At 37.1% G+C, this 27,396-nt stretch overlaps 1 protein-coding gene across 4 annotated transcripts in view; it reads right to left on the bottom strand.

Annotated features, from left to right (window-relative positions):
• Positions 1 to 27,396, bottom strand: part of Focad (focadhesin) — a 279,220-nt gene that overhangs the window by 97,766 nt on the left and 154,058 nt on the right. For 3 of the 4 annotated variants that reach the window (XM_005388739.1, XM_005388740.1, XM_005388741.2), the window contains 4 exons: positions 22,617 to 22,751; positions 19,389 to 19,439; positions 18,289 to 18,372; positions 5,271 to 5,397 (listed from right to left, as the gene is read on the bottom strand). In XM_005388739.1, coding sequence (XP_005388796.1) covers positions 5,271 to 5,397; positions 18,289 to 18,372; positions 19,389 to 19,439; positions 22,617 to 22,751 — 397 coding nt within the window. The remainder of the gene's footprint in view (positions 1 to 5,270; positions 5,398 to 18,288; positions 18,373 to 19,388; positions 19,440 to 22,616; positions 22,752 to 27,396) is intronic. The other variant, XM_013516350.1, reaches the window with a different exon arrangement.

Below are 27,396 nucleotides of genomic sequence, written 5' to 3'. Positions count from 1 at the left end.
GCTTCTTACAGGAACAAAAGCAAGATTCTAACTCACTATGCTGGAATTTCATTTTGACTGTACTTATCTAAAAATCTCCTTTAAATGACTATGATTAAATTAAATTAAGGTCAGCAAATTCTCCCTGTAGCATCTATTAAGTGCCCAGTTCTGTCCTTCCTGTATACATTAAACCTCTCCTAGATTAAACAAAGTTTCTCCATTCAAATCTCAGATAATATCTGCAGGAGGGCTGGTGTTCCATTTATCCCTTCAGACATGCTCTCTGCTCTTCTTAACCCTACTCTGAGCCCTTCAAGAAGCATTTTTAAGAAATTCACCTACGGGCTCCGGCTCCCTTATTCTCTGGCTTCTGTGGACTTCAACCCCCAGGAGACACAGGCAGGAGATCAGAAGTTGAAAACAGAATGATGTCAGGAAATGTATCCTCCAGATACCTTCCTGCAGGTTCCTACAGGTTTCTTGAATCCCTCTTCAGGAGGCCCCTGACTCCCCCTAGGCAAACCGATTTGTGATAAACACAGTTTCTTATTCTCCCTCCCCTGAGGATATTAGGTCAAGGGATATTAACCACTCTGGGGTGATTTACTGGACGTAATGAACTTCCCTTATCTTTAAAAGCAAAATCATAAATAGTTCCTTTATTAAACCTCTCATTTATTCCTCTAAACATGATCTACCTTTCTTGTTACAACTTTAACCAATACAACATCTAAACAAAAAAGATGAGTAACATCTACTGCGGGTCAAATACCCCAGTTCTTGAATACAAAGGCGCAACCGTGACTGCTTGCTTTAAGCTGGGAATGTGAATCATCTTTTTTTGAGGATAGCAATGCTACGGTAAGAGAAATTCTATATTTTCTCAGAAATAACAGTATTCTGCAACAGGAACAAGAACATATCTGCACATGGACTAACTCCAAAATGGAAATTTTTCTCCTGTCAAGCTCTACAGCAAATTAGGGATTCTTAAATAATTCCAGCCCAAAGAATATTTTAAATGAGGATGAGATAGTAGGAGTTTGAATGTCGACAGTACATAGAGCATCCTCTTTGCCTAGTTGCTAAGCTAGCAATGAGAGTCTTTTTTTTCCATTAGAGCCTTGCTTTAGGCCAGTGATGGAGACCCTCTTGGAGCTTTCAATGATACAAACAACCCTCTGTACCATGCATGCCATAGGTCTGCCACCCCTGCAGGCTCTTTCCTACAGAGGACCAAGTAAGAACTAGAAAAGCAGCAGAAAATTTGTAAGACAAGGAGTATCAGACATATTTTAAGCAACCCTGGTGTCTTTCAGCAAGTGAGTGTATAAATAAACGGCAATATATCCATACAATGAAATACCACTGAGCAACTAAAATAAACAAAAACAAAACACAAAACATAAAACAAAACCTAATGATACAGGCAACAATTTTCAATGAACTCGGGGACGCTATGTTAAATGACATAAAGCTAACCCCAAAAGTTTACATATTGAAAATAACTGGTAAAATCTAATAATTCTCCCGTTCAATTAATAATACTATACTAATGACAATTTTGTGGTTTGAAATAACATACTATGGTTATGTGAGATATTATCAGTAGAAATAGCTAGGTAAAAGATACATGGGAACACTCTGAACTATTTTCACAGCTCCTTAAAGTCTAAAAAAATTTTTTTTTCTAAAGACATTTTAAAACAAACCTTTCTTTGAAAGAAAACAACACTAGGAGCTGGGTGTGGTGGAGCATTTCTGTAATTCCAGCACTCAAGAGGCTAAAGCAGGAGGATTTCTGTGAATGTGAGGCCAGTCTGGATTACATAACGAGGTTAAGGACAGCCTGGACTATACAGCTGTTATAGGCAGCTGAGTTAGATAGAAATATCACAGGCCGTCAGACAGGGCCAGGCACTCAAAGCAGCCAGTATGAAGACAACCTCACAACTTACAGCCCACACTTGCTGAGGGCCAGACCGCAAGACAAAAGATTAAACAAGCACAACCACATACTCCCTAGGGATGGACATCAAGGATTGACATTTTAAATAGGTAACAATCACCTTGCAGAGTCACTGACCCAACCCCTTACAGAAAAATCCCCTGTTGTGTATTCATGCCCACTTGCCACGTGACTCACTTCCGCATTTAATCCGGATTTAATCAATTTTACCTGAACAATTTTGTCCAACCTCATACCCACCTTGTGATTTCCCATCTTTCCTCACCTTAGACCCACCTCACCTTTTGGTTTTGCTCTATAAACATGCTTGGGAAAGACAGGTTCCCTGGGCAACCCACTCAGGTTCCCTTCTGTCTGTCTGTCCTCTGTTCGTTCATTCTCTCTCTCTCTCTCTGTCTCTCTCCCTCACAGAAGCTTTCTTTCCTTCAATAAATATATTCTGCTGTTAACCTCCATTGTTCCTAAAATTCATTCTTCGATGTTAGAGAACATGAACTCTTCCCAGATATCTCTCAGGTTGGGAGTTTCTTTCCCCTCTACAGCAAGATCCTGTGTCAAAAGAAAAAAAAAACAAAACCCTAAAAAAAAAAAAAGCCCAATACTAGTAGTATCCCTATTAAGATTCATGCAAATTACTGGATTTAAATTGCAGCGGCTTTTTGCTCATTTAAAAAGAATTAAGAGGAGAAAAGGGCCAGGGTTTTCTACTTCCAGTAGGAGTCACTTTTCTGCCTGTAGTGACTAGTGATTAACATACCATTCACCATATACATTGTATTGCTGATATTCCTAAGATCAGAACCACTGTCCTAGCTTGTGTTTTAGTTCTCTAGTCATCTGAGGGAAAGGGAAGCACAGTAAAAGGAAAAGCTTTGTCCAAGGGGATGGTTTGCCAGACATGGTTAGCATGAAGACCACCCACCTGACTCTAATAACTGATTTTCAAACAATGACAACTGTTGCTCTCAGAGCCTCCCTTCTCAGGGAAAGGCAGTGGGAACTACCAAGCACAAACAATGCAAGAGAGCCGGCCGATGGCCACCACAGCGCTGCACGTGCTGGAGGTGCTGGAAGGACAGGAGCAGATGCATCTCAGCAACCATTCCTCTTATGCCCCAGATCTTCCCTTTCCCTTCCCCTTCCCCTTTCCACACCACAGGACTGCAGCGAGAGGACTAAGTGTAAGAAGGAAAAGCCCCAAGGGACTTTGACGCTAAGGTTGTTTAGGGTACAGAGTTATGTTAGATAATAAAGCTTTTCCCACCTTGAACTCACTATTAGCCTCAGAAGTGACCCTAAAGAGCTATGAGACAGGAAGTACGGAACAAGAAAACAGTAAACAAGTTTCCATGAATTGGAACAAGAGATTTGGGTAGAAATAAATAATACTTATTTGCCTGTTTCCCAGGAATCTTCAGAGATGAAACCAAAGGGGAAATAAAAAACAAAAAACCTCCAACATTACAGGCTAACATGATGACCATTAAAATAAGATTTATTTTTATTGGACTTCATTTTCATAAATTAAATTTTTCTATCCATAAACAGTCAAGTAGAATTAGAATAAAAAATATTGCCTAATACTGAAAAACACTGAAAATCTATTCATCACAATGGATCCCTTAGGGAATATTTAATAATCAGAAAATAACATTTAAAATAATGTAAATTCTCAGTCATAATCCACAAACAAATTTCTCAAATGGGACCATCTACCAATTCTTGGGTAAGACAGAGAAATAGAGGCAGGTGAATATTTCTAAGTATGACATCTATAAAGAATGATTACTATATTGTATGCACTGGAATAATTTTTTAAAAGCTAAAGTTCCCAATAAGCCTAACAAGAAACTGCTCAAATAGGAAGGAGCAACTGGGATGTAGGAGGGGACAGGAAAAAGAAAGCAGAGGAAAAAAATATGTATATGTATACACAGGATAGCTTGGGATAATTGCACTACTAATCTGTTGGTTTACTGAAAGGAACTGTTAATGTTTGATCAATTTTGCATGCCTATATCTGATTATATGTGCAACCATTTTGAAGATAACATTATGTAATATAAAAGCCATTGTTAATATCCTATTATTTTGAAATTTTGTATCATTTTTATTGTTCTCCATGTTGTTTTGTTTATGTATTTATTTTTGTTATTTTGGTTTTTTTCTTTTTCTTCCTCTTTAAAATGAAAAACAAAATTTATATGTCTATATAAGGATAGCTGGGATAGGTGTACTGCTGACCTCTGTGGTTTATTGCGAGGAAGAGTTAATGCTTAAAATTTTTTTTCTTGACCAATTTTGCACATTTGTATCTGGTAATCAGAATGACTGATCTGAAAGCAACAATATGCAGTCCAAGAACCATTGTTGGGACTCCTACCATCTTGTATGGTGAAGCTCTGCATCATTTTCAATTTTTTTTTTTAATTACTTATTAGTGTCTTTGATTGTTTGATCAATCTTACATTCTTATGTCTGGTGGCCTGAGCACCTTTGTTGAAGATAACAGCATGAAATGTACCAACCACTGTTAATTCCTATCATTTTGTTTTGGGGTCATGTATTGTTTTTGTGTTGTTTTGATTTCTCTTCATTGTTGTTTTGTTAGTTTTTTTAACCTTTAAAATAAAAAAAAAATTTAAAAAACGTTCCCATAAGCCTTATATCAAAACTGAATGGCCACACAATTTGATCCATTTTTTAAAAAAATAATTTATATTTCTCATACATCAGTAATATATTTGGACCACTTCATAGAAAGAATAAATTTATAATTATGGAACTATGAAGTTAATCTCTTAAATAGTCTAATGATCTTTGCAGTGAGGTTACAAAATGAAGACGATTGATTAAACCAAGTCATTCAGCTTTTGAAATGAATGTTAATTATCAGTGAAAACAACTTCTTTTTTTTGTCTTTTTGAAACAGGGTCTCACTTTGCAGTTCAGGCTGGCCTTGAACTCATTTTGTAGTCAAGGCTGGCCTTGAACTCAATTCCCCCTCAGCCTCCTGAGGGCTGGGATTACAGGCATGTGCCACCACATCCAGTGTGAGACAATTTCTTTCTTTCTTTCTTCTTTTTTTTTGTACCAGGAATGGAACTCAGGACCTTGCACTTGCCAGGCAGTTGCTTGTGCTGCTGAGCTGTATCACAGGCCCAAGGACAATTTCTTAAACTAATTTCCAGTTCAATTTTACTTGATTCTAATATTTTTTGGTGTGTATACTATAGTATACACACATCACAAAAGAACACAATCCAAGAGGAAATTTCAATGAAAAATACCAGCTCCCCTGCAACCATATAGAAGTCACCTGGTAAAACCAAGGGAGCAGTGAGTGACAACAGTTTGAGATAACAAGAGCCAGGAACTGAAAGATCCACATCCTCCTCATCTTCATCTTCATCTAACTCATCGGGAATAGGGACTTCTGGTCTTATCTGAAATACAAGTGATAAGATTACAGAGATGATACTAAAACACTACATGAACTCTTTGTCCTTTCTACATGTCAAGATTTAAACACCATTAGACTCCCTCACTGTATAATGTTAACAAGACCGTGAAAATTAATATTTAAAAATCTATTCATTACCAACCAGTTACATGGTAGACTCTAGTTATCTTGCTAGATATGATTTCAGATCTATCTGAAGAACAAATAGTAATTCATTAAGAAAATCACAATAAGCCAGAATATGCAATCATTATTATAGAAAACTGATAAAATTCTACACCATCCAATCATAAAATGAAAACTCTGACATGTTCAATATATTAAATTTCTATGGTTTACAATTAAATATTTGCCTTTTCTGATACCTTTTGTAAATTTATGACTCCAGCTATACTTCTATGACAAAGCTTAAAATCTTTCAGTGGAAATATAATAGAGATCAGGGAATGATAAAGTGCTCTGGCTGACATTTTCTTAGACTTAGCAGTTTGTTGCTACAGAATACAAAAACACTAAAATCTGTAATTGGTAGCTATACTTTATTGTGTCTGATTTGCATTTTGAATATTTTGTGGTTGGTCTGTGATTAGATAGGTTCCTGTGAACCAATAATAAAACATGTAAAAAAAATTTACCATTATTGTAGTTTCTACAAGATATAACTATTATGCAATTAATTAAATTTTTAGTACTTTCAATGACATACCATCATAATGCCCATACAGAGATAATTAAGCATTAGGGGAGAAAAATCAAAATATATAAAAGTGGTTGCTATAACCATAAAGTGCCAGAACCCAGTCATTACATTAGCCTGTCTCCTGGAGTTATTTTTAGAAATAATTAACAATTCCTGCAGACTGCCTTTTTCATAGGTCCCCAAAGCACTGTTTCATTTAGGAACTGCCCTGAGTCAGGATTCTTGCAGGGGGACAAAGGAAAACAGAGAGAAATGTTTCTCTCAAGTATAATAATCTCAACTCTGATGAAGCTTTTCAACCATAACTAGTATTCTCTTCATTAGTAAAGGACAGTGAAAGCAATTTGACTATCTGAGTATTTTCCAGAACAAGATTTCAATTAGAGTCAAAATGGAGTACCTAATTCTCTGAGAGCTGACCAGTCACACTTACTGAGGTAACGATCAAGTGTGCTCCAGACAGGGTGTGGTAGCTTTCATTGGTAACGCCGCATTCTAGAGATGCACTGGTGTGTTTAACGAATTTTTGGCTGTGAGAAGCAGGCTTTCCCAAATAGATCTGATATGATATATACTTGGAATATACTAAGTTTGGTGTAATCAAAGATTTGTCTTAGAGACTAACCAATCCCAACTGCCTAAAAAGTCCTTACAAAAAGTGTTGGCTCTGTGCTCCTTTGCCTTGTTTCCTGACTTTTTGATGCATTACTGCACCTCTGGAAAACAGTAAAACAGGATTACATATGGCCCAGTAATTCCACTCCTAGGTATATAACCAAGAGAAATAAAAACATATAATCACACAGAAACTTGTGTAGAAATGTTCATAGCAGCAGCATGTACTTGTAATACCCCAAAACATAAGTAAACCCAAGTGTTGACCAACCAATGAATGTATATTCAAAATGTGGATTTTGTCTGGGACTCAGGGCCTGCAAGAGGAGAGCGAGTCTGTGCTCTGTGCTTCCTCCATGCCCTCTGGGACACAGGGCCTGCTACAGGACAGCGAGTCCGTGCTCTGTGCTTCCTCCATTGTCTCGGGGACAGCGGGGTCTCTGAGCGGAGTCTAAGGACACACATTTTTGTCCAGGACACTACACAAACCCCAAGACCTGAGACACAGGACAACAGCCTAGTCCCAGGTGTACCAGCACACACACGCCTTTGGAGGGTGGAGTAATTGGTGAGACCAGCAGCCTGGGGTGTCTGACTCAGCAGCAAGGAGCCAGCAGTTAAGACTCTAGAGAACTCCACCATCAGAAGTCCAGTTGCAGGTCCAACATCCAGAGGCCAAGATCAGCTCCACACCCAACACATTTCGGGGATTAAATATGGGCACTATTACAGAACTACGCCCCAGAGGTATTTTACTACTTTGATTCCCCGTTTGTCTGATTGGGTATCCCTCTCCTGTCTGGTTGGATGCTATCTTGTTTTCTTCTGTATTTGGTAATTATTTTTGTATTTGGGGTTTTTATTTTTTCTTTTTCTATTTTTCTCTCCTCTCTTTCATCTCCTTTCTCTTTTTTTTCCTCTGCTCATTTTTGTCCTCTTTCTCCTTTTCCCTATATTTTTTCAGTCTTTAGGTTTCTTACTTTCTTTTTTCATTCTCTTCTATAGACCCACTTTCTCTCTTTCCTCAACTACCTCTTGAGTTTAAGCTTTCCAGTGAGTAAACACTCTTTCTGCCCTTTCTCACTACTCCTTTGAATTCTACCTTATCCTTTCCCTCCTGTGTCCTCCAGTTTCCTAAAACTTGGGTGACCATCCTTTAATCTCCAGCCTTGACTCTACTATATCTGACCTCACTCATCACTTTTGCCCACCCTCTAACCATCTTAATCCCCCTGCTCCCAATAGAAGGGTAAAATCACCTAAGGGGAAAACTACTGCATGCAAGTGCACAGTATATGTTTGATTTTGTTATGTAATTTCAGAGTTTACTCCTCTGGTCAGACATAACAGGTTAATGGTTACCACAGTGTATCAGTAGATAAGCTGTACTTGAAACAATTTTTATTACTAACTATACTACTTTAGCCAGGATGTCATACATGTTATGAACAGTTTTTCTCCCCGTATGATAAGATTGTGGCTGTATGACATCATAATCCCCACCACAGCCCAGTACAAAAGGATTGGGAGCTGAGCCAAATAGGACTCTTGCATACTTTACAAATTGGGAATTTAGGGCGTTGGGATAGCTTTAAGAAACTACCTACATCTAGAAGACAGCCCTGAACAACAGACACCTTATAGGGAAACCTAAATACTAGCAATAAAGCTATATATCCTAAGAAACTGGCAAGTATCAACATAGAAAACAAAATATAAAAGAGAAAATAGAAAATGACAAGACACAGAAACAAAATGAGACCCCAGACCCCCCAGCCCACCCAAAGCAAGCCCAAAACTCAAGGAAATGGATGAAATTAGAAATCAAACACTGGAACTTTTTAAAATGATAGCAGTAAAATTGATAAAACAAGTGGAAAAGGCTATGGAGAAAATAATCTCTCACGTATAGAAAGAAATGATGCTTAAAATCAAAGATATTAGAGAAGGCACAGATAAAAGAATAGATGAGCTCAGAAAAATGATGCAACCAAATAATGCCCAGCAGAGAAAAGAAGTGGAATCCATGCAACAGATCCAAACAGAAATCCAAGAGATTAAAACCTCCATTGAAAGCATATACAACAGTTTGAATGAAGGAGAGGATGGGATTTCAGATCTTGAAGAAAGAATTATAGCTAGTGATAATGAAAAGAAAGGTATCTTAAAATTAGCAAGAGACCATGAAAACTGAGCCCAACAGGTGCAAGACGAAGGAAAGAATAACATAAGATAGACTGGGGTCAGTGAGAAAGCTGGAGACAGCACAAACGATATTTTTAAAAAAATCTTCACAGAAATATTGGCAGAAAACTTCCTAAGTGTGGACAAAGAATTTAACGTACAAATAAATGAAGCATTTAGAACTCCAAACATTCATGACCAAAATAAAACTACACTAAGACATATAATAACAAAGATTCCAGAGAGTCAGCACAAAAACAATATTAAAAGCTGTTAGAGGAAAGAAACAGATCACCTACAAAGGAAAAGCCCATGAGAATCATGGCACACTTCTCAACACAAATCCTCAAGTCAAGAAGAGCTTGGAGTGAAGTATTTCAGGTTCTGAAAGAAAACAACATCTAACCCAGACTGATGTACCTTGCAAAACTATCTTTCAAAAGTAATGGAGAAATAACATATTTCCAGGACAAAGAACAACTGAAGAAATTCATGACTACCAAAGCAACACTACAAAAAGTACTGAAAGATATTGTACACAGAGATAAAAATGACCACAATTCCAAGAACAACAACACAAAGAAACCAGCAGGCAGGGCAAGCAATTAAACAGAAGGGAAAAGCAGGGAACCAGTAACAGGAATATACCATGACAAAGATAAGCCAATACATACCAGTTATAACCATGAATGTAAATGGCCTCCACTCACCAATCAAAAGAAACATACTGGCAGAGTGGATCAAGAAACAAGATCCAACAATATGCTGTATACAAGAAACACATTTAATGCAAAAAGAAATTCACAGATTGAAAATCAAAGGATGGAAAACAATCTTCCAAGCAACTGAAATCCTGAAAAAAGCAGGAGCAGCTATTCTTTTTGCAGACAATGTCAACTTCAAACCAAGAACTATCAAGAGGGATAAAGAAGGTCACTACATACTTGTTAGAGGGAAACTACAAGAGGAAAAGATAACAATCATAAATATATATGCACCAAATACATGAGCAACCAACTATATAAGACAATTATCAATAGACATGAAAAATCAAATGAGCAATAACACATTTGTAATGGGACACTTCAATACCCCATCATCACAAAGAGATAGATCACCTACACAAAAAGCCATCAAACAAGTAACAGAACTGAACCAAACCTGTGAACAAACGGACTTAGTGGATGTTTTTAGACTGTTCCACCAAACATCAGAATATATTCTCCTTAGCTGCACATGGAATGTTCTCTAAGACCATACACTAGCCCACAGAACAGGCTTAAGTAAATGCAAAGAAACTGAAATTATCTTATGCATATTATCTGACCATACTGCAATGAAATTAGAAATTAATGGTAAAAAAAACTGCAAAAACTCTGTAAACACATGAAAATTAAACAATATCATCCTAAACAACCAATGAGTCACAGATGAAATAAAGGAAGAAATTAAACAATACCACAACTAAATGAGAATGCAGACACAACATACCAGAACCTATGGGACACTATGAAAGCAGTCCTCAGAAGAAAATTTATAGTGATGAATTCTCACATCAGGAAATCAGAACAAGCACAAATAAACAGTCTAATGTTGCACCTAAAGCTTCTAGAAAAAGAAGAGCAAGGCAAACCTAAAGCCCAAATAAAGGAAGAAATTAACAAAATGGAAACCAAGAAAACAAAACAAAGAATAAATGAATGAAGAGTTGGTTCTTTGAAAAAATAAATAATAATGATAAACCATTAGCCAACCTTATCAAAAAAGGAAAGAAAAGACTCAAATCATGCATTGCGGAATGATAAGGGTCACTAGAGATCCTGTGGAAATTCAGAAGATCATCAAAAAATATTTTGAAAATTCTACTCTCATAGGATGGAAAACACAGAAGATTGGGACAGATTCCTAGATATATATGAATTATCAAAGCTGAATCAAGAAGATATAAAAATTCTAAATAAGCCAATACCAATTAATGAGATTGAAAATGTAATTAAAAACTTATCAACAAAGAAAAGTCCAGGTCCTGATGGATTCACTGCTAAATTCCACAAGAAATTTAGAGAAGATCTAATGCCAATACTCTTCACACTCTTTAATGAAATTGAAAGGGAAGCAATACTCCCTAACTCTTTCCTGAAGGCCAGTATTATGCAGATACCAAAACCAGAGACAGATACAACCAAAAAAAGAGAACTACAGGCCAATCTCCCTAATGAACATAGATGCAAAAATCCTCAATAAGATACTAGCAAACATAATTCAACAAATCATCAATATTATACACTATGACAAGGTGGGATTTATCCCAGGAATGCAGGGATGGTTCAACATCTGCAAATCAATAAATGTAATACACCATATCAGCAGAGCCAGAGACAAAAATCACATGATCATCTCAATAGATGCAGAAAAAGCTTTTGATAAAGTCCAACACTCATTCATGATAAAAACCCTACAGAAAATAGGAATAGATGGTGTTTACTTCAATCTGATAAAAGCCATTTATGACAAACCAACAGCCAACACTATACTAAATGGACAAAAACTGAAAGCTTTCACCCTAAAATCAGGACAAGACAAGGATGTCCACTATCACCACTCCTTTTCAACACAGTTCTGGAAACACTAGCCAGAGCAATTAGACAAGAGAGAGAAATAAAAGGAATAAGGATAGTAAAGGAAGTAAAATTATCATTATAGTTGGCCCTTGCCTTGCAATATTGTGGGTCACTTATTGTCTTCACTGTATCATGGATTTAAAAAAAAAATCTAATTATGTATCACAGAGTTTTCACTATATCATGGGATTTTGCAGTATATAGGTATTTATATAATATTTATGATTTCAATTATTTTGGCCTAAAAAATTTAAAACTATAAAAATGTTAGTTCAAGCATATTAAAATATTAAATCAAAATAAAATACAGTATGTATTTCATCAGATGAATATCATACTGTACACAATGGAAATGAAGTATGCCACTATCGCTTGTGCAAGTTTGCCAACATGAAACCGTACATGGCACACTACTGGCTGATGGAATGGAAGGCGACCAACCATAGCACTGTGTTCTATATCCTGGGCACTGATTGGCTCGGTGACTGTAGCATCTATTTGCTCTCCCACACTGGGACCATACATTCAGCATCTCTCTTGTGTTTAAGGGCATATGAAGTATTTGTAAGAGTGCGGGAAAGGTTAATAAGAGAGTGGGAAAAGTGTATAGGAGTGTGGGAAGGGTTTATAAAGCCTTAAAATATATATAAATAATGAAATAAATATAACACTGCTACTTCACAGATTTTCACCTATTGCAGGTCTCTGGAACATAACTCCCACAATAGGTGTGGAATCACTATATTCACAGAAGACATGATATTCTACATAGAAGACCCCAAAAACTCCACCAAAAGACTCCTAGCATTAATAACCAAATTCAGTTGTGTGGCTAGATAGAAAGTCAATACTCAAAAATCAATAGCATTCTTGTACACAAACAACAAACTTATTGAGAGAAAAGTTAGGGAAACCACATTCTTCACAATAGCATCCAAAAAATGAACTTACTTAGGAATCAATCTAATGAAGTAAAAGATTTATATATAGAAAATTAGGGTACTCTGAAAAAGGAGATTGAAGAGAACTAAAAAAGAGAACATCAGAAAATGGAAAGCTATCCCTTGCTCATGGATAGGAAGAACCAACATAGTGAAAGTGGCCATACTTCCAAAATTGTTATCACAATTATCAGATTTAATGCAATCCTGATCAAAATATCATTAGCATACTTCACAGATCTACAGAAAACACTCCTAAAAGTCATCTGGAACCAGAAGAGGCCTAGAATAGCAAAGGCAATCCTGAGCAATAAAAACAAGTCAGGAGGCATCACAATCCCTGATTTGAAATTATACTACAAAGCTACTGTGATAAGATCAGCATCAGACTGGCAAAAAAATAGACCTGAGGACCCAGTGAAATAGATTAAAGGTATAGACACAGCTACAGTCACACTCAGCCACCTTATCTTTGACAAAGGGGCCAAACATGTTAACTGGAAAAAAGATAGCCTCTTTAATAAACAGTGCTAAAAAAACTGGCTCTACACATGCTGACGACTAAAACTAGACCCATGTCTATCACCATGCCCTAAACTAAAGTCAAAATGGATCAAAGAACTAAATATTAAAGCAGAAACACTAAATCTACTGAAAGAGAAAGTACATTGAAATCTTGAAGACATAGGGATAGGCACACTCTTCATGAACAAAATCCAAACTGCTTGGAAAATACTTTAAAGAATCAACAACTGGGATCTCATCCTAAGAAAAAGCTTTTGGACTTCAAAAGAAATCACCAATAGAGTGAAAAGGCAACCCACAGAGTGAGAAAACATTTTAGCTAACTGTCCCTCAGACAAAGGACTTATAGTTAGAACATGTAAAGAATTGAAAAAACTCAGACCCCCCCAAATTCAAAGACCCCATCCAAAATGGGCATCTGAGATGAATACGCACTTCTCACATGAAGAAATACGAATAGCAAATAAACACATGAAAAAATGTTCAATATCACTGGTCACCGGAGAGATGCAAATTAAAACAACACTGAGATTCTACCTCACCCCAGTAAGAATGGCTATCATTGAGAAATCAACCAATAACAAATGCTGGAGGAGCTGTGGGGAAAAAAGAACGCTTCTTCACTGTTGATGGCCATGTAGACTGGTGCAACCACTTTGGAAAACAGTCTGGAGATTCCTCAAAAAATTAGGATTAGAAGTCCCATTTAACCCAGCTATTCCCCTTCTGGGTATTTTCCCGGAAGAAGTTAAAACGTCATACCACAGCAATATATGTGTACCCATGTTTACAGCAGCACGATTTGTCATAGCAAAATCTTGGAAATGACCCAAATGTCTATCAAGTGAGGAATGGATAAAAAAGATGTGATATTTTTATACAATGGAGTATTTATTACTCAGCTATAAAATAAACTGGAGGATTTTGGGGGGAGTTGTGGGTTTTTTTGCATTTTTCTTTTTGCCTTCTTTGAGACACAGTCTTGCTACGCAGTTCAGGTTGGCAGTGAGCTCACTTTGTAGCCTAGGCTGGTCTCGAACTTGCAACAATCCTCCTGCCTCAGCCTCTTGAGTCCTGGGATTACAGGCACGTGCACCGCCACGCCCAGCAAACTCTACATACTTATATTATAATGATATGATCACCTCTTCAATTTTATTCCCTCAAAGGTTAGCTGATTCCTCTGGACAAATCAGTACTTCTTTGGTTCCTTTTGGTTTTATTAGACTTTTCTCTTCTCCTCTGTTACCTGTTTAAAGAGTTTCTTCTACCTTTCCTATGATAACATCCGTCTTTTCCCTTGAGCTGCGTGCAATGACTGGATAAATGTAATGTGAGTACAACTAGGGAGAATCAAGAAAATTTACATGAAAGAACACCTGTCAATGTTTGAAAATTTGGGCAATTGTAGCTACTAAGGCACCCATGAAAAGCTGCACATATATTTCAAACACACTTGCGCAACAAAGCCCTTCCAATTGTAGTTAAGCTTTGTTGAAAAAACTTAAATGGAAAGCCAGATATATGATGACAAATCAGTTTTTAAAATCTGCTTCAAACTGAACACTAGAAAGATTAGCTTACAAAATGCCTCACTGTGGGTTCTGAGCCAGATAACCTTTCAACCACCTTTCTGTGTGGATAGCCTAAGAAAATCCAAGAGTCTCTGCATAAACAAGAGGATTTTAATTTGGAACATGTCAAGTATCTGCACAAATTCAGTTAAAAAGAAATCGGCTTCTGATGAATGCAGTGACATTCACTTAAATCAAAGCTAAACAGGTTACACCATGTTTATACTAACCCTGGATGCATAATGCATTTTACATTTCTTCTAAAATTAACCCCAGAAATCAACAAAACAATCATGTTAAGATATCTATAATAAGAAAGTTTAATTTTTAAATAGCCAAATATTTTTTAATGAATTCAACTCAGGGACAAGAATTATTCTCTTCTATCTAAATGTTTATCCACTGCTGATTATTTTATCAGAAAACAGTTCTGTATAGCTTGTTTGATTAGATTTTCCTTTTCTTTTTTGGAATAGGAGATGCTAAGGAAGGCAGAGAGTGGTAAGTAGCTAAAAAGAACAAAAGAAATAAAAGTTAAAAGCAAAAAATCATTCTTGTCTATTTTTCTACATTATAATCACCAGGTCCTCAAAGAAGTCCTCCTGAACTTCTGAACCAACTTTAGATTTGAATTTTAAGTGATTAACAATGATACTATTACAAAATAACAACACATATGCTTTCATTCAGTATCAATATCCCCAGGTCGTATTTCCAATAATAAAACTGCTGTGCCAGTGTCCATCACCTCGAGGCCCACACACCGTAACAACCAACCAGTGGCACGAAAGAGTTAGTGAGTTTGGTACCAAATCCCTCTCTCCGGTGATGTCTCAGGGAGCCACTCTCCACTGAGCTTTCCATCTTACTTTAGATGTACTGTCATCCACATTTATATCTTCCTTCTGATGGCTGTCATTTCCCTTACTCCTCTGGTTCTACTTGTTAACTTGCAATTTATACAGTGTTATGTTCAACAATCAACAAAAAATATTTCCTAAGTAAATGTTTTAAAATGTTATACTTACAAAGGTAGCTAAATTATAATTCACAAAGGCAGCCCCTTTTACAAGGACTTGCTATGCCTCTTTTTTTATAATTCTGAAATTCACAATGGGCTCAAAAGTGTAGCTCACAAGTTGCCACAAGTGGAGAGGATATCAGGGCAATTTCACTGGAAAAGTATACACTAACCTTAAATCTTGTAAGTCAACTGCCCCTTGGTACAGAATGAGTAATTTCTCACAATAAAGAAAAAATCTTAGACTTTACATTAATGTAAGTCCTTACTTAAAAGAAACTCTAGAAACATTTGAAAATACACTTTTATTCAAATGCATCTCCATTCCATATCATTCCCAGCACCCACAAAACAGAAGTGGAATACTGACCTGGTTGTATCCTTAGCCTGTTGGGACTTATTAAGGATATGAACACATTGACCACTTTCTACACGTTAAATCTTTTTTTTTTTTTTTTTGGTACTGGGAATCAAACTCAGGACCTTGCCCTTGCTAGGCAAGCACTGTGCCATGGAGCTGTATCTCCGGCCCCTATACATTTAATCTTTAGACATCCAAACAACCAAACTGAAAATGGTAATCAATGAAAAGCAGCAGGCAGTGTCAGAAGCAATGAATCTCCACGAGCAGACAGGTCCTCTGTATCAGAAGCTGGGGTCAGAGTGGGGAAGGATTCCCACCACTTACACCCTCTCCATGCAACCGCAGCTGAGTATATTCACAAGAGTGAGAGGCGGCCACTCTGGGGAGAAGCACACATCTCAGAAGGAGATTAGGATCAAAAACTATCCAAACATGGTAAAGAGGATAAGCCATATAGGGTTCTTTCTAGTTCTCCGTGGCACAGTGCTTGCCTAGCAAGGGTAAGCCATATAGGGTTCTTTCTAGTTCTTTCCACACTGGTGGTAAAGACCCAAGAGTAAAAAGCAATCCTAACTCTAAGTATATAACTACTAACTGTGCTGTAAAGTATGAAGAAATAGTTATGCCTGTTCAACTATTTTTGGTAAGAAGAGGTAGAGAGTAACAAAGTACAGTTGCTCACATTTGACTTAGAATAGCACTTAACCAAGTAAAACTGCAACAAACACATTCAGAAACTGAATATAATCCTATAGTTATGTCAATACTTAAAGAATTAAAGAATAAGCAATCAAGAGAATATAAGATTTAATAAAAGCTATTGCTCCAGCTGGAATATTTCAGCAATAATTGCTAAAAATAAAGGTAGTTATCATGTCATGATTTAAATAAGCAATTGTGTGTTAGAAATAATCATAAACAAGGTATCTCTCAAAGTGCTATAGCTAATCTCTTGGTAGGAGTTTGCATACCAAATTTATACAACTTTTTTTTCCTTTTTCTTTTCATAAGTAGCTATTGGTATTATTAGTACCTATAGCAGAGCTTGAAATCATATCTTTTAAATTATATATTATAAAACACATTTACTTAAGCCTTCCCACTTATAAGCACTGTATGACAAATGAGGAAATCTGTCTTTGTGAGCCCTCTACAGTATAGAAAATTCTGTTTTACTTCAGATTTGGTTTTACTTAATGGCTCCAATTCAACTCAGTAAATAGATGTTTGCCAGGTTCCTACTGACATCTAATCTCTGTATAAACTCAATTCAGAAGAAAAAGCTATCCTCTAATGCCTGAGGATAGCAAGAAATTCATAGCAAACATTATTGCCGTTTGATCTCCGGGAGTTTCTAGCTAATTGTTACAGTTCAATTTAGATGTCCTCCCAAAGCTTCATATGGTAGTAGGTGGCACTTTTCAAACATGGCTAGATCTAGGGTGTCTGATGATTGAATTAAGGATGTGATGCTGGGATTAAGGGTGCTCCAACCAAGAATAAGTGCTACCCACCCTAAGGCTAGGTAGCCTGGATGGAATATAAGGGACAGAAGGAGGGTTGCTGCAGTTATTGCTGCTAACACTTCTGCTGCTGCGTGTCTTCTGCTTCCTCCTGCCTGCTCTGCTATGCTTCTCTGCCATGCCACATTGCCTTGGAACCAATTGACTACAGACTGAAACCTCTAGTCAAATAAACCTTTCCTACTTTAACTTTGGGTGTTGGCTATTTTGTCTCAACAACAAGATTTTGGTACCACAGTACTGGGGCTATTGCTGTGACCGTATCTGACAGTGTGGCTTAGGAGCCTTTAAACTGACTTGTGGGAAGATTTAAAAAGGTCTGTAGACGCCCGCTAAAAAAGCAGCCCTGGACTGCCTTAAGCTCTACACCTCACACAGCTGCATTCATTTTTTTTTTTTTTTCAATCCAAATAAAACTTGTTGGTTATACAGGTGATAGAAAATCTTTGTCTACACAGGCTACACTTGGATTTGAAGTCCAAGAGGATATGATCACTTGGCAAAAAAGTGGTTCCTACATTAGCACAGATTTTCTGGACCAAGGTATCTATCAGTCACCTTAGGAAACTTCATTTGCACCACAGCTGTCTTCTGTCTGCTTCTAAGAGATTTAAATTCATGATCTATGAAGTCTAAGACCTCTAAAGTGTTTTACACATTAAACAAATAATGAATACGAATTTTTATCTTATATGAGCAATATATCTAGGGTTACACAGACCATCAAGTAAGACTCTTCTAAGTGTGGGCATAAAGTCAAACAACAGCAAAATACAGAGATGGAGTGAAAAAGCTGGTCTGCCTACCTTTTCAGGTAGATGAAAGATGGTGTGTTCTCCTGCACTAAAGTGGGACAGAGATTTATATGCAGCATTTGCTACAAGTGGGTCCTACAGAGGATAAAAGAAAAGTAAACAAACAAATTAAAAATATATTAAATCTCAGATCTGGAAGAGGAAAGAGAATCTTCCCTCACCAGCCCCACAGTTCTATAGTCAATACTCTTTGGAAATGGTACTCAAGTCTTGCTTCGGTCAAAAAGACATTTACTATAAATTTCAGAAGTGAAATCAAGCAACTTTAACTTCATTTCAGCAGAAAATATTATAGGGAGAAGAGTAAAAAGGCCCAAAGAGAGAAGTCAGGACAAGCAGGAAAAGTTCTCAGCCAAAAATATCTTTTGGAGAACATACCCCAAATAAGAAGAGACAGAAAATAGCACTGGGCAAAAAGGTCAGAGACAACATGCTTCAATCCTGATTTGGACGCTGCACATAAAGCAACTCAAAACTGCTCGGGATCTGATGAGGAAACGTGGTTTAGCAGAAGGAGCACAAGGATTCAGAACTGGACATGTTTGGGTCTGGATTCTGGTTCTCTACCCATTAAACAGTACAAGGCAACCATTTGGACTCTACACTGATGGACTTATGAGTCAGGTATAGCAGCATCAACACTGTCTTCTTTATCCTCCATTAGAAATGACACCAAAAGTCTGGGCCAGCCTGTTGGTCTGGTATGTCTGTTGGTAGGGAAAAGTCAAAGTAAGAAAGAAAAAGGACCATATAAAATATGAGGCAATGCCTGCATTTCTTCTTCACATCTGTCAGATGTCCCCCCGAAAACTAAGTGTACTTTATAGTGAAAATGTATTAATGAGGACCAGGGATATAGCTCAGTGGCACAGCAACCAGAATGGCAAGCCACAAAGTCCTGAGTTTGATACCTGGTACTAAAAAAAAAGTATTAATGAGCATAAATTGAGAATAATTTTTATAAAAATCTAAACTTATACATTTTGTTTAGCCTACAAGCCATCATTGCAAAAGAGTTACTTTTTTAAGAGTCTTTTTCATGATTCTTTCCCCAGCTTTCTTCTGATTTACTGCACCCATTGGGTTAGTACCTTGTCTTGAGTATGAGTCCAGAGGAAGCTGAGCACCTGAACTTTAAAATTCTGAAAAATCAAGAAACACAAGAAGAAAAGTTTTAAGACAAAGTTAAAACCTACGAATAAGAAAGCTGACGTAATAAATAATAGAAATCAAATTACTTTTAAGCTTATATCAGTATTAACTCAATCTGTGTTTACCTATCATTCATAAGATGAAAATACTCAGAAATAGATGTATCATCTAAAAACACTGATAATTTAAACTCATCAAAATTTTAAGATTATTAAATCTAGAAAACTAACCACTTCTTACTGACCCTTCAAGTGCTATTACAAATGCCATTCTTTCATGCCACTGCTCCTAATTTCCTACCAAAAACAGAGTTTACTTTTCTCTGAACAGCCATACGGTATGTGCTACACTTTACCATCTGGTATTATTTACTACAATGTATTCTCAGGGCAGCAACTGTGTCTTTTTTCATTTGAAAGACACAGAACACAGCCCCATAAAAATGGCAAATATTTAATAAATAACCAATTGAGTATAAAAAGGTATTTATCTTCCAAGACTCACAGACTCTTTCATTTTGGTAACTTCTTTTAACTTCTTGCCCTTGTAAATTATACATGGTTCCTCTATATCTTCTTGACTTTATATATCCTACTCTTCAAGCTTAAGTGGGAAGCAGCATTACAATAATTTTGCAACATTTTGCTCTAATGACTAAGGCTTCTTTTGCTTCCTCCTAAAGGGATTTCACTTCCTCCACCATACTCAATGACCTTTTTTTTTTTTTCTTTTTTTTAATACTCAATGACCTTTAATTAACTGTAACCATCAAATGTTGTAAGTACCATTGCTCACATCTATCTCCTTTACCAACCTTTGAACTTCTGGACGTTCTCAACATGATATCATAAGAAAATACAGGGTATACAGCTAGAAAGTCCTGGTTTCAGACACTAGCTTTCACTTAGTCACTACAATCTTGGTTAAATTACTTGACTGACACAGATTGGATATCCAGTAAATATTGGTTTAATAAATGGGTAGGCCTCAGTATTATTTTTAGCTATAAAATAAATTTTTTTTAAAACTTCCCATCAGATTTTAGTACTAATCAGTTCAAAGTAACCAGGAAAGTATTGGGAATTTAATAGGAATTCAAAACATAGTATGTGTTATGTATTATTAATTAGTATTTCCAAGGCCTAGTACAGTTTTCATTAATATATTCAGAGTCAATGAATAAATATACCAGATACAGTGCAAAGCAATTCAAAAACTAAACTGTAATTGAATCATGGGTGCTGTTTTTAACAAGTTATTGGTTAGTGAAGAAAATAATATAGGTATTCATATCCCTATAGTGTAATATAGAAATAAAGCTCTTAAAATGGGATAAAGAACTTCAAGAGCAGTAGACTCTGGCTTACAAATTTTCAAAGGATGAAATGAGGTAAAACAATTATTTCCTAAAATAGATTTAAAATTTAGAGGTAAAAAGATGTCTAGACAGAGGGGACAACATGAACAAAAGAAAAGAAGCAAAAGTTTGAAGGAACACAGGGAAATGAGAAATGACTTCATTTATCTGGAATGCAGGGTGTAGGTTGTTTAAGGGCTACTGGCTCATTTTAGCTGAACATGAGGCACTGATGTGACTAGGGCCAGAAATGCTTTGGGAAAACCTACTGTAACTCTGGATATCCAAGTAAGCTCTCAGCAGTTAAAAAAATAACAACAAATTATCTAAACACAGATAAGAAGAGAAGGAAGGACAGACTGAAGGACAGGAGGACAGAGGGAAGTCCAGAGAGTAGGGTGGAAAGGAGAAAACAAGAGAGAAGGGAGGACCGAAAAGAGAGGGGGGAGTCTTTCCTCTAACACTTCCTCACTTTTGTCCTCTTGACTGGGAATGAGGAGAGGGGTGAAACTGTCCCAAAGCTGTCTGTCTGAACAACAGAGGAGGCTTAATAATACCTAGGCCTGAAAGTCAATCAGAGGAATGTAAACTCTGCAAAAAAATCTAGTCCAAAAGACAATTCACATCCATGGATGAGCAAATATAAGAAACTAATAAAAAAACTACTTCATAAGTTAACCTGTAGTAAAATCTGTAAGTACAAGCAAAACAGAGGTATATACTTTCACCTCTTAAAGACAGAATATAAGTACATACAATATGCCCTTATTTGAGTTGTCTATCTTAGCTCCTTAGTAACCCTGCAGGTTCTCTGACAAGCACCCATGACGTACAGCCATAAAAATAAAAATAAAAACCTTGTTGATGAACTATATACTCTAGGAGTCAGAAATCAATTCTTTTTTTAATACCCTCTAAGAAAAACCTACACATGAGAATAAACTCAAGATACTTTTATCGGTTTTGTCATTTATTCAATAATTACTTACCAAATATATATTAGGTGTCAAACACTACTATCTAACTTCAGAAAAGACAAATTGATCTTACTCACTATAGAGCATTAGAATTAGAAGAAATATTTTCCTATAATTCTAATCACGTGATCTAAAATATAGAAAGAACTAGGAGTAGGATCTTATGGTGTGATAGTTTCTTAAAGGCTGTGAATCACTAAATCAAACTAAAAATTCAGCAAGTCTTCAAGTGAAAGTCACTTGCTGCTCTGTGAAGGAAAAGCAACGAAGGTGCAAATGAAAGAGAATGTAACTTCAAAAGTAGAGACATAAATGTCATTTGCCATCCTCTGGCTCATTTCACTCCAAGAAGAGATCATATAGCAAGTATTAAGTAGCAATATACAAATCTATAGCAAAGAGTCTCCCATCAAGAGTGACATTGAAATGGCAAACACTGAGGAATTCATGAAATTGGCAGAACCATCCTGCCTTCATTAAATTTTTCATGACTTATTCTTTAGATCTTAAAACATTAACAAAATTATTTTAAATCACTAGTCTAACAAATTCTATTATTTTAGAAGAACTTCTAAAAACATACATTTTAAAATCTTGACTATATACTGTCATAAAACTTGGTAACCTTTATGTTCATAAGGCACACAGATTCAGATATAAGGGCATATATCTTCCTATTTCTAGTGGTTCATAAAGACATCAACATGTTCTCAGAATAAAAATTGCTGAAGAATTTCTGTTAAACATTATAAATGTTTATTTCTAAAGAAGTTGTGATGTCCTACATCTTTCTAATTTAAAGACAGGCAATTTGTTACGCTTCCATTGCATACCTCATACTCTGCTGTATTGACAGTTAAAGAAGGAACCAGAGAAAACAGCTCACTCAGGGTTTTCAAAATCAGAGGCCTCCTGTCACAGCTCAGCTTTGGGGAGAGCGCGTTCCAAGTCGAACGAATGCAAACAACCTGTGAAGCAAATTTAAAAGTCAACACCTAACAACATTCTAACTCACATAAAGCCATTACTTCAGAATACTGCTCAAGAAACAAGAAAAAAACAAGAAAAAAACCAAGAACATTCTGAGAAACAAGAATGAAGAAACAAGAAAAAAACCAAGAACATTCTGAGAAATTAAGAGTCAATAAGGCACCATCTCTCGAAATAAAATTGTAAACCAACATAAACTTAATGATCCAGTCTGCCACACATAACTGCTTTTTTTACTACTTTGTTTTGGTTACTCGAGTAATAACTCTCACACTCTCCTCCCCTTACCCTAACCCTGCTCCCATACACATGCTTACATAAACACACACACACGAATTAACTCCAGATTAGATAGACATACTGTTGAGGAAATCAAAATAAAGTGATCAGATAATACCAGCACATTTCTAAAGACAGTTCCTGTAGTTTTTCAGCTCTGAGGAATGATAATACCCATCCAAAAAATCGGGTATTAATAATATAAATAAAATATTCTCAACCAAATCATCTTAGAAGCTTTTAAAGGAGATCAGATTTTTACGAAGTTGTTAAATGTTAAAATAAATTTAAAGCCCAGCACAAATGTTATGTCATTTTCAACTTGAACCAATTTCCTGAAATCAGTGTCTTTACTCATTTTAATATCTAGTTTTGTGGAAAAAACCAAATGTCTTTAAGTTCAATTCTATTTACAGCACACAATTTTATTTTTTTTCTTTTTCAGTGAGATATTTCATTAAAATTTTAGAACTCAGGCAGAAAGAGTACTAACACAGACCAATTAGATACAATTTAACCAGGATTACTCTTTCTCAAATCTCTTAAGCTGCAATTAATACACAACTTTTCTCTATCTACAAACATAAATTATTTAGGAAAACTACATGAGGTGGTAAGTGAAAAGATGTCAAAGATAAATGAATAGTGTATCTTAAAGGATGCAGATTTAAGAGATGCTCAAAGAAAAAAGACAGTAGAGTGCCCTCCAGACAACTTGGATGCAGTGTTTTTTTCTTATCTTCTCCTTTCCATGAAACAGCAAAGAAATAGTTTTTGATTTGGAATCCACTATGTGTTACAATTCAACTAATATTAGCTAAGGGCTGCACAAGGCCAGGCAAGGTAGTGGGCCCATTTAGACAAAGAAGTGACTCTAATAACACAAATTATCAAGGCCTGAATTTCTTTTTTTTAATCCTTAAAAGCTACTAATTCAGTACCAGGTATATACTCAGTGGTAGACAGTACTAAAAAGAACAATAAAATTTAAAATGTAAGCTAAATCTTCAAAGAACTTAACAGAAAGGAAGATAAATGTATGTCATTCTAAATTATATAATTTAATTTAAACAATTTTAATAGAAAATAGTTCCAAGCAGAATCTAGGGAGGAAAGAAGTGCCAGTGAGTGGGAAGAGAAGGTGTGTCCTGGGAAGAGACCTAACCATGCAAACACACTGTGAGGATGTGGTAAGCATATGAATGAATGAGCGAGTGAGTACTGCAGCCACAAAAGGCACCAGTGTCAGGGAGCAGAGCTTGGCATTCAGAATACACAGAGTAATGAAGCAGCTCGGACTAGCACCGGAAAGAAAAGGTGCTTCTGGACACTTCTGAGTTGAGGAACTCAAAATGAAAAGCTACTCGCACAACCTTTTTGCAGTAATTTTATAGACACGTGGAAGAGCCCCTCCCTTTCCTCACATATACTTCCACTTCCCACTGCTCCCCAACACGTGAACACATTAAACAGTCCCAGACTTTTCTGAACACGTGATGCTCAGCAAGCTCTCGAGTTCCTCCTGCTTACCACTCACTTTAAATACCTACCTAATTCCAGCCTACGTTGTTTCAAGACCTACTCTGAATTGTGTTTCTTCAATTAAGCTTTATCTTAAAATTCAAGTCCTTATTTTATTCCTTTCTTTCATCCAACTTCTAACTTTTAAAACTCTGTGCCACCCAATTTAGCATTTAATTATACATTGTCTGATACTGCTCACTATTTCCATGTATAGAAATTATCTCCTCAACTAGATACTGAGTTCTTAAAACACAATGACCACATCTTCCAACTCTTGCTCCCCATTCACCTAGCGGAGTAATGAGTATGTAAGAGATTATCAGTATTCATCAAGAACTGGAGGCACCAGAACACTGAAGAATGGAAAAATCTGCAGTAGAGAATAAATGACCTGAACGAACGTAGAGAATGTGCTGGAAAACAAGACGGCTGGGGACCAAAGGCCTGAGCAAATGGCGACAACACTCACAAAAGGGCAGGTCACAGAAAAGAAACCCTCTCCATACTAGGAGTGAGGAGTAAGTAAAACATAATAAGTTTTTTTAAAAAGTCATTGAAACCAGGCATGGTGGCTCACGCCTGTAATCCCAGCACTCGGGAGGCTGAGGCAGGAGGATTGTTGCAAGTTTGAGACCAGCTTGGGCTACAAAGTGAGCTCAAGGCCAGCCTGAAATGCATAGCGAGACCCTGTCTCAAAAAGACAAGAGTAAACAAAAAGTCATTGAAATCACTGACCCAATTGATAGTAAATTACCCTGAATACAGTCCAGATAGAAGAGTTACAAAACATAGCGAACAAGTTCAAAGTCATGCTATAGTTTAGATCTTAAATGTCCCCCAGAGGCCCATATGTTACAGAATTAGTCTCCAAGTTGGAGCTGTTAGGAAGTGTGGAAACTGTAATAGTTGGGCCAAGTTAGGTTATGGGAGCAGGCCCTCAAAGGGCACTGTGGGAGCCCAGTCTCCTCCTCTTTCACTCTTTTGCTTCCCCCACAGGTTGGAGGCTTGACTTCATCACACGCTCGCCGCCATGGCGCACTGCCTAATGCCAGGTAAAAGGGCCAGTTGATTTGGAACTTAAATTACCAATACTCAGAGCCAAATGAACTTCTGCTCTTTGTAGCTGAGGTACCTCAGATATGTCAGAGTAACAGAGGCTGACTAACAAAGTCACACAGCATTGAACAAGTTGCCTTCTAATTTTTTACCAACATTTGCAAAAGGAGTTTAATTTTTAAATGATTCTTGTAGAAATGGTTGGTTCCAAGGCTGGTATGGAGAAAATATAATTCTGGAGCATTGTATTGTGTGCCTAATTTTTTTTTTTTTTTTTTTTTGAGACAGGGTTTCACTAAGCAGTTCAAGCGAGCTTTGAACTTACTAGGTAGCTCATCCTGGCCTCAAACTCACAGCAATCCTCCTGCCTTGACCTCCTGAGTGCTGGGATTACAGATGTACATCACCATACCCAGCTTAGAGCATCATATTGTGCCAGAAGTAAGGAGGTGCTCCAGGAAGGATGTGGTCTTGAGCGATCACAGTGGTCAACAAGAAAGATTTCCAATAGACAATGTTGAGTAGTTTGAATAACAAATATTAACAGTGATAATTAGCTCATAATTTGCAGCACAAAATAAGTACCCGTAATGCCGTAATATATATAAGTAATAAAAATATAATGAGGAAGTAGTATTTCCTTACAAAAGAATTCAAATTAATAAATGTAGAAACAATAAGGAAATTCTCATCTGACATATACCACAGGAATCATCGCTGTGTGCAGGATCTAGTCACAGGGCTAAAAGGAGTGGGCAAAAGTCTAAGGACAGATGAATCACATAGTTTCAAAGTGTCTCCCCAGAGAAATTTATTATTTATGAAAGAAAAATAGTAATTTGGTAACAGAGAAATCCAATATAAATCACCCAACCAAGTGATCAAGGTTAATATCAACAGCAATAAAATACATCAATGTCACATACTCCTTGATATGATAGCCAAAACTGTAGAACCTCAGTTAATACACACACAAAAAGGCAGGCAGGAGTACGCTGGCAGAGATGGGAGATGGGTCGTTGGATTCTGTTTGAGATATGTTTAAATGGAGTTGAGAAATACCCTACAGAAGGGAGAAGAGACAATAATTTAGATGTGAAGTTCGCCAAGCAGTTTTGTCGTCTGAGTATTTCTGTAAGTCAAGAGCCCATGTGGAAGTGTGCCTCACACTGCCACAAAACATTCAGACTATTATTCAGCATTAAATAAATAAATACTGATGCATACTACACATGAATGTAAACAATACGCTAAGTGAAAGAACCCTGTGAAAAGACTGAGTACTATATAATCCTGTTTATAAGAGAGATCCAGACTCCCGGCCTCGTGGTTCCCCAGAAGGAGGGCTTCCGGCGCACAGGGAGCTGCGGGTGGGGAGCGCCAGCCTTCTGGCTGGCTAGCTTCCTGCCTGCTGGCTCCCGGAGGGTGGGCCCCCAGCGCACGGGGAGCCTCAGGCGGGGAGCGCCGGTTTTTTGGGTCTTTGGACCGCCGTCTCACTCCTGGCCTCGTGGTTTCCTGGAAGGAGGGCTTCCGGCGTACAGGGAGCTGCGGGTAGGGAGCACCAGCCTTCTGGCTGGCTAGCTTCCTGCCTGGTGGCTCCTAGAGGGTGGGCCCCCAGTGCATGGGGAGCCATGCGGCGGCGAGCGCTATTATGCGCCGGCCCTTAGTCCGGCTGCCGCCGCTCAATTGGGATCTATCATGACACAGAGAAACAGTGACACAATTGGCCCACCATGCACCGACTGCAGTTGCCCACCCACGGAT

Source organism: Chinchilla lanigera, unplaced genomic scaffold (genome assembly GCF_000276665.1).
Source record: "Chinchilla lanigera isolate Chin_1 unplaced genomic scaffold, ChiLan1.0 scaffold00033, whole genome shotgun sequence".
NCBI classification, from domain to species: Eukaryota; Metazoa; Chordata; class Mammalia; order Rodentia; family Chinchillidae; genus Chinchilla; species Chinchilla lanigera.
This window is presented reverse-complemented; position numbering and strand designations above follow the sequence as displayed.